Source organism: Glandiceps talaboti, chromosome 7, assembly GCF_964340395.1.
Source record: "Glandiceps talaboti chromosome 7, keGlaTala1.1, whole genome shotgun sequence".
Classification (NCBI taxonomy): domain Eukaryota; kingdom Metazoa; phylum Hemichordata; class Enteropneusta; family Spengelidae; genus Glandiceps; species Glandiceps talaboti.
In genome coordinates, this window is record NC_135555.1 from 13942475 (window position 1) to 13959444 (window position 16970).

At 36.4% G+C, this 16970-nt stretch overlaps 1 protein-coding gene across 1 annotated transcript; it reads left to right on the forward strand.

The window, feature by feature from the left end:
• Positions 1 to 1158: 1158 nt before the first annotated feature.
• LOC144437976 (lipopolysaccharide-binding protein-like) lies at positions 1159 to 13172 on the forward strand. Its single transcript, XM_078127010.1, has 16 exons — positions 1159 to 1246; positions 3883 to 3994; positions 5271 to 5402; positions 5972 to 6045; positions 7314 to 7404; positions 8021 to 8145; positions 8690 to 8784; positions 9069 to 9257; positions 9451 to 9522; positions 9637 to 9732; positions 10309 to 10476; positions 11414 to 11481; positions 11797 to 11839; positions 12232 to 12301; positions 12826 to 12905; positions 13125 to 13172. Exons 1-16 carry the CDS (start codon positions 1159 to 1161, stop codon positions 13170 to 13172), a joined length of 1551 nt encoding a protein of 516 aa, XP_077983136.1.
• The last annotated feature ends 3798 nt before the right edge of the window (positions 13173 to 16970 follow it).

Genomic DNA, 16970 nt, shown 5'->3' on the forward strand with positions numbered 1-16970 from the left:
TTTCAACTCGCCCCAATTTCAACTCGCCCCATTTTCAACTCGCCCCATTTTTAACTCGTCCCATTTTCAACTCGCCCCAACAACACTAGGAAACGTTTATAAATCTAAACGATACAAGTACGGAGACCGAAACATTTACATGATTTTTACCTACGTAGCCAGTCGAAGCGTAGCAAATGTAACATTTCGTAGCAGAGAGTGGTGTGGGTTTTGGCTAAGTGTTTGGTAGATCTAGAACTTATACTAGCACAACAACTTTAAATTTCCCCAGTCATGGAATATCACTTTTCACATTAGGACTTAATGTTTACAACCCAAATAAGAAATAATAATGATAATAACCAGGGAGAATATTAGTGACTGACACACTTACGACTTCCGCGCGTACGGGTTTTGGAGACGTGTCTCCTCTCCCTAGTTAACGCAACTAAGTATTGTAGTATGTGTTTACAGCGCAAGTGGTACTTCATTAGTGGAATACGAGATACCACAGACCCTCCAAACTGAGTACTACTAGCTTCGATTTCATATATGCACAGGTAAATTATATTGCAAAGAGTTGGGGCGAGTTGAAATTGGGGCGAGTTGAAAATTGGACGAGTTGAGTGGGACGAGTTGAAATGGGACGAGTTGAAATTGGGACGAGTTGATCCGTCACCGTATTATTGCACTGTATTGTTTTCGCCATCATCCAAGTACTTCAAGTAGGTCGTTCACGGGTCCGCCATCCAAGGTCGAGCGATCGGACGATATGATGCCACTCTGGCTATCACGCAATACTAAAACAAAACAAAATATCCGGCCAAATATAGATTAAACGTATTTTCTGTGACTGTGGACATCGTAACAGACAAAGTTTGGTCCACAAGGTCAGACCATATCTTATCTTATCTGATAACACGACACTGGCGTGATTTGCTGCCAATCACCTGATAATCAAAGTACTAGTCTACACATTCGTCTACTAAATTCCAACACAATAGGACCTGGTCTACAAACTCTAACACACATCCACGCGTATTCAGGTTATCCAGTGGTTGTTGTCGCTTTTCCAGTCTAGTCTTTTCAGTCCAGGTGACCGACAACTCCACCAGCACAATGGGTCGTGCTACTTTCGCCATCTTTTGCTTTATAACTCTGTGTATCCATATTAATGCGATGCCTTTAGAAACAACTGAACCACCAACCCCCTCAATCGAGTATCCAGGAATCATCGGAAGATTCACACAGTCGGGCTTTGATAACAGTAAGTGATTGAAACTTTTCTTACTTTCGAAAACCCTGTCAGACACACGTGTACAGCTAACACCAAGTTTATATAGGGCGCTGGTTTTTTTTTTCGTTTTCGTTTATATATTGTAATTATTTTTTTGTTTACAAAGACAGATTTTATGCAAATGATCATTCACATTATATTCTTGATCGTGATGTCAGAGAGTGTATTAAATTGCCGTGTTGTGGAATAAATTTGAACAGATTTTCGTTGATTTCCTTCGAAAAAAATCATGACCGTGCAAGTCTTTCTGCCTGTGTATTCAAAAGATTTGAGTCCCGCCACTATCTTGGCATTCAGGTTTGTTTGCAGATTAACAACACTATTCGTACGTTGTCCGTCCTAATGTGGGGTCAAACTGATAAGTACACAAAGGGCTGGCAAGCAGTAATCCAAATAGTTGGCAAAATCACAGTCCCCATGATAGAGGGATTGTGGCAAAATGTACTGGTGGTGGTGGCTGGCAAGCAGAAATCCAAATAGTTGGCAAAATCACAGTCCCCATGATAGAGAGATTGTGGCAAAATGTACTGGTGGTGATTGCATCATGATCACAAGCATGCAAGGCTCGTGGTTTGTTCATGTGAGTTGGTTTATGCTCAGCAACATCCAATATCTAAAACTCTGTTTTATCATTTTTTGCGAAACTCAACTTCTGAAAGAACCGTTGCATTTTGACGATCATGCTCCTAACGCTATCAATCATGGTAATAGCAAGTTTTGACCACATTCTTTTAGGTAAATTTAAACTACCATGATTGTTTTGTGCGCATCGTGATGAAACTGCTGCGGTTCTCCCAGAAAGTTGAAACTGAGAGATTGAAATTTCATGTTTGGAAATTGTTTAGCAGATAAACCAACTACACACAATGTAAAGTTCTGGGTCAGGTCATGGTAGGGGGCACTGTAACAAGTTCATCTGACCGTAATAATATCCCAAACAAAAGTTCTGAAGTGATGTCAAGATTTTCCTGGTTTCTATGGTGTTAGCAATATCAACATTGTCATCTCGTGCGTGATCATCTCAAATGTGAAGGTCATATCTATTAGATACAGAGAAAGGGTCAAGGTCAAGAGGTGTTTAGGCATTCAAGGGCTTTATTAGTTATTTATAAGTTTCTCATGACTGATCGAACTTATATTTCTTTCATTTTAACACATTTAACATTTATTGCGCTTATTCGAAAATTGAAAATATTCAAAAGAGTCGTATACATGTACAAGATGACAATGGGGTAAAGGAAGCAACAAGTGCTTTACAGATGGATATTACGTGGTATTACAGAAGAACACAAAACACTAAAAAAAACATACCAGGAAAACGAGTTTAGAAACATTTCAATCTATAAAAAGTCGAAAATGTCATACTCTGACATAACAGTTACAAGTGGTAATAATGTTTGACAGAGTACATACATAATTCAGTGTTATTTGAGGATTAACAACAAAAGAAGGTGGTAATGACGTTTTAAAAGATACGCTTGCCTCGTTCAAAAGAGTATGACGTCATTTAATTTCAATCAATAAATTCTCCTTCAACATCCAACTTTGAATGTCAGTGATGCAGTTATCAAGATACTTGACAATATCAACTTGACTTGGAGGAGTGGTCGGAGGCCTAAACAACAAAATTGTGTGGTTCCGATTACACTAATTTTTTCTTTTTATTTTATCTTATTTTTTTTTCATGTATGAGTGTCTAGTTTAGGTAGTTATATTTTTCTTCTCTGTGTTATTGGTTTCTGCCCATTAGATGTACAGCCATTTCAAATTGGAAGAACAGTTTTATATTGTCTTTTTAAAGTTAACGTCAGTTTCCTCATCCACTATTTCTCGCGAGACGTCAAAATTTTGCGATTTTACTATTTTTTCTCGAATACGTAAAAATAATGTTGAGGGTTGGCAGAGAAAAACTAGATGGGCTTGGGTAACCGGGAACAAACAATTGTTTTAGGCCCTTATCTGTTCGAGGTGTGAACACATTTAATAGGTATGTGTCAACAGCACATCCACAATAACTGATCATGTGATCGATTATTTATTAACTGTAGCAATTAATGGTCCAAGGCAGACGAGGATCCCTGTGGAACGCCAAAGTTGAGGCCAGCACTTTCAGATAAACTCCTAGTTTCTGAAGCGGAATCTGACCAAAATAAATAAAAACAACGTCCTCTAATATGATGAGGATTTGGTGGATTTTCTTTTTCGTTTTTTAATTTAGAAAACAATTTTACTTGCAAAATCAATTTGAAGCAACATATGTCAAGTCCTCGTTTGTAACTCATAAATTACAAAAGATCAATAAATGTGTATAATCTTTGTTATTTTACGTACAATAACAAACTTTTTACACAGCATTATGCGGTGTAATGAATTACAAATACAGACTGTCAATATTGTTCCACATTGGTTTTTCAAGTAGCAAGCCATGATAAAATTGTTTTATAAATTAAAAATCCAAAATAAATACCAAATCCTCATCCATATGGCCACTTTAAATGCAAAACAAAACATGTATTTCCCACAGACTAATCCCCCTCTGAAACTAGAAAAACCTTCATCTACTTGACAAGCAATATGCACACCTCACACTTTCTTCTTCAATCCAGTTATGAAGAATGTGGTACCGAAACTAGGGCAAGAAATCGGTGATATGGAACTCCCTGACTATGCAGGCACATTTAGACGAGCATTTGGTAAAGTGTCCTATAATGTCAGTAGGTAGGTAATAATTATGATAATTAATAAACATTGTATAATCTCTTATGCTGTCCATGTCAAAAACGCTATTAGAACAGTTTGTATGTGTCAGCGATAATATTTTGGCAAGTTGCCATGTACTTGTACTTCTGCTTTGATGTGCCGACGCGTTCGTTAATCCCATAATTTGAGGATATGCATAAATAAACGAATGAATCAAACAAATTAACAAACAAATAAATAAGTAAATGAAATAAATAAATACAGTAATTGGATAAATAATAAAGATGATGATGATGATGATGATGATGATGATGGTGATGATGATGATGATGATGATGATGATGATGATGATGATGATGATGATGATGATGTGTGAGTGTGTGCGTGTGTGTGTGTTTGCGCGCACGAACGCGCCCTGGATATACCTGTTTCATACTACATGTAATTACAACTGACTCCTAACAATGTCAATGAACAACGTGCTTAAAGTATTACTCACATACTGGGCTCATATTCATCCGGATCATTCATATATCTGTGAACCATGGTAACAGCTTAAGATTATGATCAATGGACGCCGCTCTAGCCTGGGCGTTATTTCAACAACCCAATATTAGAAATATAACACCAACTGAGATTCAGTTTTGCAATATTTATGCAACCTTGTGAGTTAAATCAATCGGCTCTGAACACCAGACTTATCACACTACCCCTAGAAATCAACTGTAACTGGAGAACAGTGCAAAATATTTTCGCCCTATACATATCGATAACTTCTTTGTTCTTTCACTTTTTCATTGCCTGTGGTTCATTGATAAGGAAATAAATGACATTCTTTGCTTGCCACAGCTCCTCTTAGTGATCAAAGCTCTCGTAGGTAAAGACCCTTAAATGTATTCTGTTTTCTCACCACATGATTGGTCAGTTGAAAAAACGTAAGTGTATGTAGCGATTGAGCTTTCAATTCATAATCGCAGTACTAGTCTTGATAAGATCACCAATGTCACTAAGTCATGAACGATAGTGTGCAAATAGGAGACTTTGTTGTCGCCATCTTGCCGCCGCCATTTTGCCATTACTGACGTCAAGTTTTCCTGCTCTAGGCGTAGAGGGCGTGGATTTTGTGTTCGTTCAAGCCAACACGATTGGTGAGAAATAGAAAAAAAAAGGTCACCCGAGAACAAATTATTTGCGGGATAGCAAATCCTAGAAAACATACTACGTCACTTGAAAGCAGACTTTTAATAAGTTTATATTTTTACTTTCACTTTTTTTTACCAAAATGAACTTGTAGCATGAATCTGATAAACTTCGTGGCTCCATTGGCTGAGCTTACATCCGTTCCGGGTAGAGGTGTAAATCTTACCCTATCAGATGCCAGAGCTGTCATAAATGGAAGTTGGGAATACTCCTACAAAGCTTTCTTGTAAGTTTTACTATCATATAATTTCAGTCTCTTTGGTTGGGAAAATGTGATATATATTCTGAGAAATAGTAGTTTCCAGACATTAAAGTGTAGTTCTTGTTTGTTTGTTTGTTTGTTTGTTTGTTTGTTTGTTTGTTTGTTCGTTCGTTCGTTCGTTCGTTCGTTCGTTCGTTCGTTCGTTCGTTCGTTCGTTCGTTCGTTCGTTCGTTCGTTTGTTTGTTTGTTGTTGTGTTGTTTTGTTTTGTTTTTGTTGTTTTTGTTTGTTTGTTGTTGTTTTTTTTTTGGGGGGTAACACTTCTCCAAGCCAGTTGTATAATTTCACATTTGACACCGTGAAATAATAAATTTGTATTGTTTTATCTTGTTTGCTGAGATGCTGCCCTGTACGCTTCTCTCTGAAGTGTGTTCTTTGATGTTCCTTGATCCCAAGGTGTATGTGTGTGTGTCTGTGTGTGTGTGTGTGGAGGGAGGGAGGGGGTTGCGTGCGTGTGTGTGTCACCTGTAAATGTACTTAAAAAATCAAATGGAAACTGGAAACTTTATCTTATATTGATACAATTTCTTTGTAGCTTTAAAGTTGGTGATAATGGTACCTTTGAAGTCAATGGCACCGGTATGGGGCTGAGTTTGGAAATTCTCTTCGGTGAGTTAATACACTGAAAGTGTTATATGTAGTAGAAAGAACAAACAATATAAAATGGTTACTGTATACCGTCAAATCTTCTGCTAAAACCTGAGGCGTTGCGCAACATAGTAGGTTGTGATACAAATTTTTAATGCAGTGTCTCTTGAGATTGTAAAACAGATTTGAAGGCGAATGCACCTCTCCAAACTTTGACATACATGAAAACCTGTTCCTGAACCTTTTGAAATAATAAGGGGGAGAGGGGGGTCAACTTCTTGTTTTCATGGAAATCGACAATATCCAATTTTCTATAGAGCGAACACAGTAAATGGTGGCCATTTTGGATTTTAAAATGACTAAAGTTTTATATTATTTTGTACGGCGACCTGAGATTATTTTATTGATCTTAACTGAGACTAGGTTATGGGGTTTTCTTGAACTAAACAGTTACAGCAATTTTATTTCCGATGCGCATGCTTGGTAAACAGGAACTATTAGAGCAATGTACGTAGTTCAGTATTAAGTGAATGAAGACATTCATCCTTAGTTAACTACTCCGGGATTATCATCACTTTGAAGTTATCAGACTTTGAATTTTGTTGAATCACGTCAATGGGATTATAATATATTTTTCATCATCTAAAAGAAATATGATATTTTGCTTGCCCTCAAGTACTATCGTGTCTATAGCCCATTCAGACATTCATATCACGTTACATATGATACTACCATTTGAGTTATATGTTATACTGTCATGACACGGGCGTTTGTGTCGGCGGGATCGGCTGTAATCCTCTCAAGGCGATGAGGACGGATTACTTCCCTGATCCTAAGGTACAGTATTGTTCAAAACAAGCACATTTAACGTTTCTATATTGGGGAAAGTGTAATTATTTTCGTAATTATGATTTTTAATTGATTAGATTTATTGAAAAACTTTATTGAGTGCTTGCAAAAGTCACAATTGTGACGTGGTATTACTTGTTCACGTATTCTGCCCATGGACAGTATAAGCTTTACAAAACCAGCAACTGTGCAATGACTTTATCGAAAATGCTCTACTTCCCCTCATCATCATCATCATCATCATCATCATCATCATCATCATCATCATCATCATCATCATCATCATCACCCCACCCCACCCCCCACCCCACCACCATCACCACCACCATCACCTTCATCATCATCACCATCATCATCATCATCATCATCATCATCATCTGCATCATCATTTTCAACTGATAAATACTCCATTTTTATTTTTTACTCGAACACATTTTTAGATACGGATGAATCAGGTTACCCAAACATGACAATCGGCGAATGTGTCGCTACTCTCGATGACGTGGATGTTCAAATGTCAGGTGGTGCAAGGTACGTATACCATTCCTCGTCCAGTCAAAGTTAGAACTCGAACTCGGAAGGAATTGATTGCGGGTCAAAGGGTAACCCCCATTTACCAACGCGCGTCCATTGTGGCTTTGTCTCCCTGTTTTCATACAACAGAAAAAAGTTACAACTTTCGCATTTCTCTGCAACTTCGCATCCAACAAGTGACATAAAATGATAATTATTAGACTGGTTTGCGGTCCCCCCATCTCTTTGAGAATAGGCGTAGCTCTAGCGACGAGATTGAGAGAGGTCACAAGTCTAATCACTTCAGAAGTCTAGTTGATACGAAAAGCGTATTCTATTATTTCCTAAATCGATGTTCCGTCTAAGGGTATATGGTTCATAATGATTGTTAAAAATCAAGCATATGCATTTATAGAATTAACGGTCACGTGTTTGTTGTCTTAAGACCACGTGCTTATTTTTATCGGTCAAAGTTCAGGGTAAGTATGTTGAAGTTCTAAAAAAAAATCTGGTATCAGTTTCAGCTACAATTTTATCGTAATGATTTTGTCACTTTGAATAAATCTAATATAACAAATATTTGATAATTAATTTTGATTACAGCATGTAATGATTTTTATATGATTCCTTGCAGTTGGTTATACAATCTTTTCTCTAGAAGACTTTCGTCATCAATAAAACGTGATGTTAACGTTGAAGTATGTAACGAAATCAGAGATTACGTCGGTAGCCTTGCCAATAAACTCCATGCACTTAAATGTAAGTAAACATTTCATATGAATTTGATGTAACATCGAAGCTACTATATTATAATCAAAAGTTCAGCTATTTTGTCCAATATTTTCCTTCGTGCAGCAGAGGAAAAGTTGATATAAGGGGCATTGTCACGACCAGTTGCAGACGACAGTGAAAACCCTTATGCCACAAATGTTTTGCATCTGAGGAAAGAAACATATTAAAGTATTATAAAGTTATACTTTCGAGAGTACATTTTAATTAAAAAAAGGGAAATAATGGCGATTTTGAATATTTTGACTCAAATTTTGATAATCGCGGATCAATAACGTAGACGCGAGTTGACGTTACATAAATTGACTTGGGTGACTATAAATCCTGTATTTTTGTTCGAACAAGTACAACTTCCATTTGCTTGCCCGTGTATCAATTTTATGAACTATACAGAACCCCCCCCCCCAAACATTGTCCTGAAAATACGCAATGACACAACTATTTCAGGTGTGAACATACAACGTGCAGTTTTACTGTTTACTATACAATGATTTGAATACTTTAATTTTTACAGTGTCTTCACCGGTGCTTGGAGGAATGGCTAATATTGACTTTAAGATGGTTCAGCCACCTGTATTTACCCCTGATTATGTTGATATCTTTGTCACGGTAAGTTTATTTGTCTAAGTTCTTTTTCTTCGTCCTTATGAATTTATTCAAAAACTATTTCTTTTCCAGGTGGGACCGGACATTCTAAAGATTGAAAATGTAATGTAAATACTTATGTTTCAAGTATTCTCCACTGTCCTAGCAATATCATGATGGCCGAGGGTGTTGTGGCACCGTCGCAAATACTGGCAGGAATGATGATTTCAGAACGATGCGGCAAAGTGGCCTGGCAGTTTAATTTTACGACGACGGTTGGATAACAACTTGCGTTTTTTTCATTGCAGGGAAACATTCGCGCTATGAACGCTACCGATGGGGAAGGAGAACTCAAAGCACAGTGGATGAACAGAACCGATGTGTCTTCAAAAATGATGTATATATGGATAAGTGATTATGTCTTCAATACCATGGGACAATTCTTGTACGACTCAGAGACCATGCAGTATTCATTGCACCCACTGAACATTGACGATGTAAGTAATAATACAATGTAGTAAAAAACACCCAAGCAAGTCTTAACGTTGCAAAATGTTGTCGTTGGTGGCGCTATAACAACTGCAACGTTGTTTATCAAAAAAGAGCTACCGACTATGAGTACGTTTATAATGTTGATGTTTGTATTGCTTACACTGACATGACGAACTGATTGTTCTTTTTCATTTACAGATCCCAAAGGAATCAGACTTCCATACATTGTTGCCATTGGAAATATATGCTCTGAGAAAGTCATTCCCAGAGGTAAATTGAATCCCATTTCTCAATCTAGATTGTAGAAAAAAGAGAACCAAATTTCTGTAGACATATATAGCCAATACAATTTATTTACTTTTCGTTCATTGCATCCACTTATAGGATGTGTCAGGACGATCTCACCCATCAGCCTATCCCTTTCAAGAGAAGGCCGATGAGGGCGACACATCTTACAGTATAAGCATAGACCTTACACATGTAGGGTCTATGGTCTAAGAGTCACAGTTTCTTTATAAAATAATCTAATGCAAATTATCTCCACATAATTAGCATATCGGTAGTTCGCATAATGGTAAGCTGTATTAATGCAGACCATGATAACAGGCGTGTTACAACTGATAACGTAGTAAAAGTTACTTGTTATCGGTAATCTTTTGTTGTATGTATTGTAGGTTTTATACGTTATCGGCTGGTTACTACGTTATCGTAACAAGGCGTGGCTGTATTATGGGAAGACGAATACTAAAATCACTCCCTATGCTTGTAGAATGTTTGTCGATCATTGTAGTCTGTATCAAATTTTATCCATTGGTCAACCATAGTATAGTGATTGGCAGGAGATTAATCAGAAACTTGCCATATCCTTCGCAAGATATGCCAAGGAATGTTTGACCAATTGCTAAAATTACGCGAAAATTGTAGGCTATATCAAATTATGCAGTCATTGTATGTTACATTTGAAACAGAAACAGAAAGTAATAGTCTACTGCAAAACACTTATAACAGTAAGAGGAAACATTCAGATGTAAACTGTCCAGTTCTATCTTGTTCCAGTTATATTCTCAGTTTAACGATCGCCTGATTCAGCTGAGTTTCAGACTGGCTGCGCCCCCAACGTTTGAGACGACTGTAGCTGGTCAACTGATGACACTCAGTAGTGAAGTATCCGTCCGAGCAGTTGACTTGGATGAGACGGGAGACACCGTTGCTACAATTCAAGTGGTTTGTATCAATCTTCGGCCTAAAAAAAGTTGTTTGGTTCCAGTTACCCGACCCCACCTAGTTATTCACGCCGACCCTAAACTTTGTTTTACGTATTTGAGATAAAAATTATAAAATCGCGAAAATTGTGAAGTCTCGCAAGAAATATAGTGGATGCGAAAACTGACATTAACTGCAAAAAGACAATATAAAACTGTTCTTTCAATCTGTAATGACTACATCTGATGAGAAGAAACCAATAACACAGAGACCATATGGAAAACAACGGAAAACATATCTACCTGAACAAGACACTCACACATGAAAAGAATTAATAAAAATAAAATTTAAAAAAATCTACCTACCCCACCTCTTCTAAAATTGAGTGTAATTGGAACCACATTTTTTTTTGTTAGGCCTTAGTGTAACTGAGTTTGAGTTTTTGCATAATACGATCAATTGTTGGTGACTGTCGATAATGATCGATACGACGGTAACATCAGAAACAAGGATATATTGTTTAGTCAGTGCTACAGTCCAATAAATTCAGTCGGACACAATCCAGAGGTTGGCGGCGCTCCACACGTTCTGCTCACCCACCTTGAGCAGCCATAGCAGAACGTGTGGAGCGCCACCAACGACCGAATGTTTCAATCTGTGAACGTAACTTTAAATGTATCAATTAGTGAAGACTGAGTCTTCAGTTTCCATTGCCATATGTATTAGATGGTAGTCGAACAACGAAGGTTTGGTTATAAGTATATATGATGATAAATAAATAAGATGAATATAATAACAGAAATAGAACGCTAGAAAGTTAAGAGTAAAAGAAAGGTGTAATTTCGATGAAACGTTACATGGCTCTAGTAGTAAATAAAGTACGAATGCTCTAGATCAGATTGTGCAAATACATCCATACTAGTAAGTAAAACTTTTTGAATGTTTTGTATTTATAAAGGCACTGCAACTGTTGGTTACCCCAACCCTTGATGCCGAACACCTTTCTGGATTTGCCAAACTTCAGAGGTACGTGGAGTAGATATGCTACCTTATTTACAATGAATCCCATATATTTATACGTCTTTTACTTAGACCCTATAAATATGTCATATGTAAATATACTTTGATTGGGAAATTACGAGGCCTCTAAAGATCTAGGTTGCAACTTACCATGGGAAAATTGTCACACTGTTTTTCTAAAGAAAAAATCTGATTGTTTATTGATGGCATATGCAATCACGGTTAATGAATTGTTAAAAAAAAACATTCTTGTTACTCTTGACTGCATCATGTGGCTCCATATTAAACATATTTTTTTTAAAAATTTTATTTTCAATTTAGTTACCATATTGAGCTTGAAAGTTCAACGTTTGAAACCAACCGGGTGAGTTGAGATTAATACTTTGGGTATAAGCTCATATTATAAACGGTTCCGTATACCATATTTTGATATCACCATAAACTTGAGAAGTTACAATTTAAAAAAAAATAATGTTCACGATACTAAATGTGACTATAATATGTTATTTATTCGCACAAGGTCATCAGGTTGTATGATTTGTGTTAGTATCATTTCCTCGGTCACTTGAGTGTTTCCCGTTTCCCAGTGGTGGATCACGCGAGAATCTCCTATTCCGAGGCCTCCGCACTCGATCACGTGAAAGTCTCCTCTTCCCTTACGTCGTTTGACGTCATATAGAGCTTGTGATGGTCATAAGAAATAGACAACTTTAAAGTTGCGTTTACTGATTTTTGGTCGTTTTTGTCTTACCCAAGGAACAAAAGGAGATTCTAGAGAAGGCACTGTTGGTATTAATAGAAGATGCAGGCTTACCATGGATGAACGGTACGTACTTTAACACTGCCCTCTGTGGTCGACCGGTCTTGGAGATGTGGTTACATTTTATGGTCTAAACATGTACGGTATATACCAATATATATTCCATTCTCGCAAACCAGAGCTGTTATTTCTTTCGCGAACTTCGAAATAACGAGACGTACTGGACGGTGTCATAAAAGAGGCTGTGGTTTGCGACGATGTACATATTCCAACATGGCATTTTGTAATGCTTAGTAGCATTTTGTTGGTGATTGTACTCGGCCTACCATCTAAGACAGATCTATAAGAAATTTCACTTTCCAGTAAAGTTACTTTCCTTTAAACTCGAGGTCACCGTGAGATATACCACTGAAGCAGCATATTGTAACAACGGTTGGCATAATAACATGTTGCTGTAGTGATTTCAGATAATGATTTACTAATTTGAATGATAGAAAGACATTTCAGAGAGAAAAGACCACATAATTGTATGTTTGTACCATCTAATGCAAACTTGAATGTAAGTTATTTATTTGTTTTTCTCTTAAAAGGGTTATTGGGCCATGGAATACAATTTCCAGTAATTTCACAGAACTGGCGATTCAATAATTCACAAGTAACTACTCACGAGGTAAGGATATGAAATTCGTCGTAAATGTTTGCGCGTTATCGCCTGGGATTTTTACATAGTTATATTGAAATTAAGTGCTTCACTCCAGCTCTGTTATTAATATTTAACACTTGAAATGCTTACCACCACGTTGAATATTACGTCATCATGCGAGTAATTCGTCGCACTTGTCAATTTGGTATACAAAATTAAACTAATCACTCTTTTGTACGTTTTCAGGGTTACATGTTAGTTGAAACCGACTTTGGTGGCGTTGTATCAACATAAAAAATCTACAGGACACTTGTAACTTGGCAGTAGTATCTCTATTACGTGTCACTTGACATAAATCCAATATATCTCGTCGACCTGTGTCTGTGTTTCGAAGAAATATGTCAACGGCGTTCCCAATACTTTATTTTCATTTCTGAAAACTCACCAGCTACTAAATCTTTCCTAATCAATAGACCCATAGCGTGTCGGTGTACAGAACATGGCACATTCATCAACTGAGTGATATGATCACTCTCTATGTGAAGAAAAATCAACCCAACTTATGCAATTGTTTGTACTGTTTGTGTAATACTACAACTATACTTACCTTGTATAATTATCAATAAAGGTCTCATCGCCTGACCAATATTACCTTTTGTAACTCTCAACTGGATTTTATTAGTTTTTATACACCATTAAAAGTAATACGTGATTGATATGCAAATAAAATGACTGTAATATTTCAATAGGTTTGGGTTGTTTTACTAATGTTATTCATTTATAAATTTGGGATGTGATGTTACAAGGATTAAAAAACAAAAGTTAACATATTTAGCGCTATAGATGGCGCTGTTTTATACGGTTTGTCATGTCTAAAACCATTAGAAAGAACGGCCTGAGGTCGTTATGATCGTTAATGGTGATGGTTGATTTCAAAGATTTTAGCCCTTAAGTGGGGTGCCCTCTTATGACACTTCTCGAGTTTAAGATGATTAACTGGAGTATATAAATAGCCGCTTGACCTATATACCAATCAACGTAAGAAGTACATTGTTGTCTATTGATGTTTTTTCTATTTGCTCATTGAAATGAAACAATTAAAAAAACGAGACATATAATCCGAAAAGGAAATCTTCAAAAAGTAATGTCTGTCGATCTCATGTTTGCATACTGACAGCGTTTCTTTTGTTTTTATGTTAATACTTCATGACGTCATGTACACCGTACACTATATGTAGAATACAGCATATAGAAAAAAAACACGGTTGATTAAATAAATCGGTCGGGGAGGATATCTTGGAAAGATGGTTTTGGCCATGTCATGGTTTTTTGGGGTCTTCATTTAACATAACTGGTGTCCACCCTGAAAACACCCCCCCCCCTGCCATGTCAAATGATCAATCCCTTAGTTAGAAGCAATTTTTTTTCGCATGACTTTTGGCAGAGCATATTTTTTTTATTGGAGGCACACTGAAGATTTACAATATACATTATCATTAATGAGGAAACGGTACGTCACACGTGGATACATGCATGAACGATGAGGGCAGTCATATGTCAACTTCTGGTTTTAACTCAAAGTGTACATGTGATCCATTACATGAGCATGCCGATGTAGGTGATATTTAATGAGTATTGCTCAAGGGAGGGTCGGGGTATCGTTCGTAATACTAAACTCTTGTATGGCTGTCTGTTCGTTTTCAGCACATTAACATGAATAAATGCAGATTTTTGCTGATGTCCTCGTGGTTGAAAAAACTCATATTTCATATTTCGTAGGACATAAAAGGACTGTTCTCATTCTCTAATTTTCTTTTATCTAAAACTCATAATTTTTGGGAGCTAATTCGTAACAATTCAATGACAAATGCTCTGATATGTATAACAGATGGTCTTGCTTCAGAAAATAAGTGTCTAATCTGGAGATTTTCAACAAATGTAAGCGCCAGTTCAAAATCAAGTCAACCCCAACCGGGCCCCTTCCCTATTCCAAAACAAAATTAAGAAAAATCCTCCAAATGACCCGGATGGCCAAAATGGTTGGTTACTGCATATCACATGATATGAAAATAACACCAATACTTTGGATCAGTTTGGAAATGGCACATATAAAGTAGACATTGGATATTTATTCGTGCTCTTGGAATATATGTTGAGGATTTTTATTCAAGTTGTCCTTCATTTACAAATGCACTACAACAGAAATGGCGCATTTCCTGTGTTTCTTCAGGTTACTTCTACAAAATATACAATTCTGCAATTCTGAAATATATTAACAACATGAAGTGTACAACAAAGGAATTGCATGATAATACATATACATTAAGCGTTCTACTCTCTGCATGGTTATATATATATATATATATATATATATATATATATATATATATATATATATATATATATATATATATATATATATATATACACATATATATATATATTGTAAAAAATATGGAGATTGCAAGAACATAGAACAAAATGTAACAAAGTAATTCAAGCTCATAACTTAACTATTTGTACAGATAAAATGAACTCATGTCTCTGCTTGTCGATATTATGCAAACTAATATACATGTGCATTGAAGAAGTGAAATACTTTCCAAAAACTCAATTTACATATAACTACACAATTTTCGGATGTTCTTCTAGCCCTTTGTCCGTGACATACTACAATTGACACTTGCATATAACATAGGTAGCATCCGTAGTAAGTTGGGTGGTCGACCTCGACTTTCTTTCCACACAGTCTGCGAACTCAGTTATTCAAATTTAGTATTTAGCATGGATGCCGTGCATTTAAGCTGATTGGTTGGATAAGTCGCAAGTTATACCTAAACTATTTTGACTGTCAGATTACCCGGATGTGACCAAGTTTGTTTTATGAGGAAATGCTTCCTTTGTAAAAAAAAAAAAAAATAACTTGAAAGGTGATATGATAAATGGGCTGTTTTTTTCCTCATGGGCGGAGATGATAATTAGGCACAGTCAAAACTACTAAATTTGAAATCCTGGGCTCGCAGGCCGTATGGAGAAAAAGCTTGAAAGGTTAACCACCCAGCCTGTATGGAAAAGTTGTTTTCAATTCAACTAAAAAAAATACGTTCCAATTGCTTACACTTTTCAACTTAGCTTTGAGGCCTTTCTCTATTTTTTCCACATACCCGTTTATGCCTTGATATAAACAGTAATGATATATAGTCTGAGATAATTTCAAATCCTCATGTCTTTTGCCGAATTACAGAATTATCCTCCCTTGAGAAAGCAAACAATAACGTAGAGAGCGTGGAATGTCCCTTGAAATCCACGAAATAGATGTAGATTTTAAAAAAAGATATAAAAGTAAACTGAGTGAACTTAAACATTTATCGGATGGAATGTTCTCCCATTTGTTTTCAACACTAAATTCTAGGATTTCTTTAACCCACTCATGACCCCTGACCTCCTTAAAGTGACAGTTTTGTCATTTGGAATTTAAGAAAACGGTTACCTGGTTCTCGTTACTGTTTTATACTATATACCGGGGGTATGCACATTTAACTGTGTTGTTTGAAGTGTATTTAGTATTTTCGAGATGGTACTTATATGAAATTAAAAGTTCAGGTCGTATCTTGTTCTGGGAGAACACTTTTCAGATGTGCGTATACACTTTAGTTTGCTTTCTTTTCCTGATGACTCAAACTATCGCATACAAATGAGTACAAAAATGAATACAAATATATGCTTGCTTAATTCAAAAAAGACTTGTGTCTACCCAAATTTGAAATGAAGCCAGAATTTTAGTGTTCCTATCTAAAATAGTGGTGTATTTGAGTGTCTGTGAAGTAATGATATGTATCACTGTTCCATGCCGGTGGAAATATTACTTTTAATTCATTGATATGGAGTGCATTAGTGGTTAATATATAATTTTTTCCCCGTTCATACCTTTTATTTTAAACTGCACTGGTGTACATGTTACTGTGTACGAGTTGGACTGTAAGTACGCCGTCTCGGGTGCCCTCATCGGCCATACTCCTCTCAAGAGAAGGCCCGGCCGATGAGGGCAGAATTCAAACGTATATCTTACATGTCTCCATGTAATTGTCGTCT

Bases quoted from the DNA above. Each gene is read 5' to 3' on its own strand.
- LOC144437976 (XM_078127010.1), top strand. From the start codon at position 1,159: ATGCCTTTAGAAACAACTGAACCACCAACCCCCTCAATCGAGTATCCA. The intron at 9,258-9,450 runs GTAAGTAATAAT...TTTCATTTACAG, and splicing joins ACCCACTGAACATTGACGAT to ATCCCAAAGGAATCAGACTT. The intron at 9,523-9,636 runs GTAAATTGAATC...ATCCACTTATAG, and splicing joins TGAGAAAGTCATTCCCAGAG to GATGTGTCAGGACGATCTCA.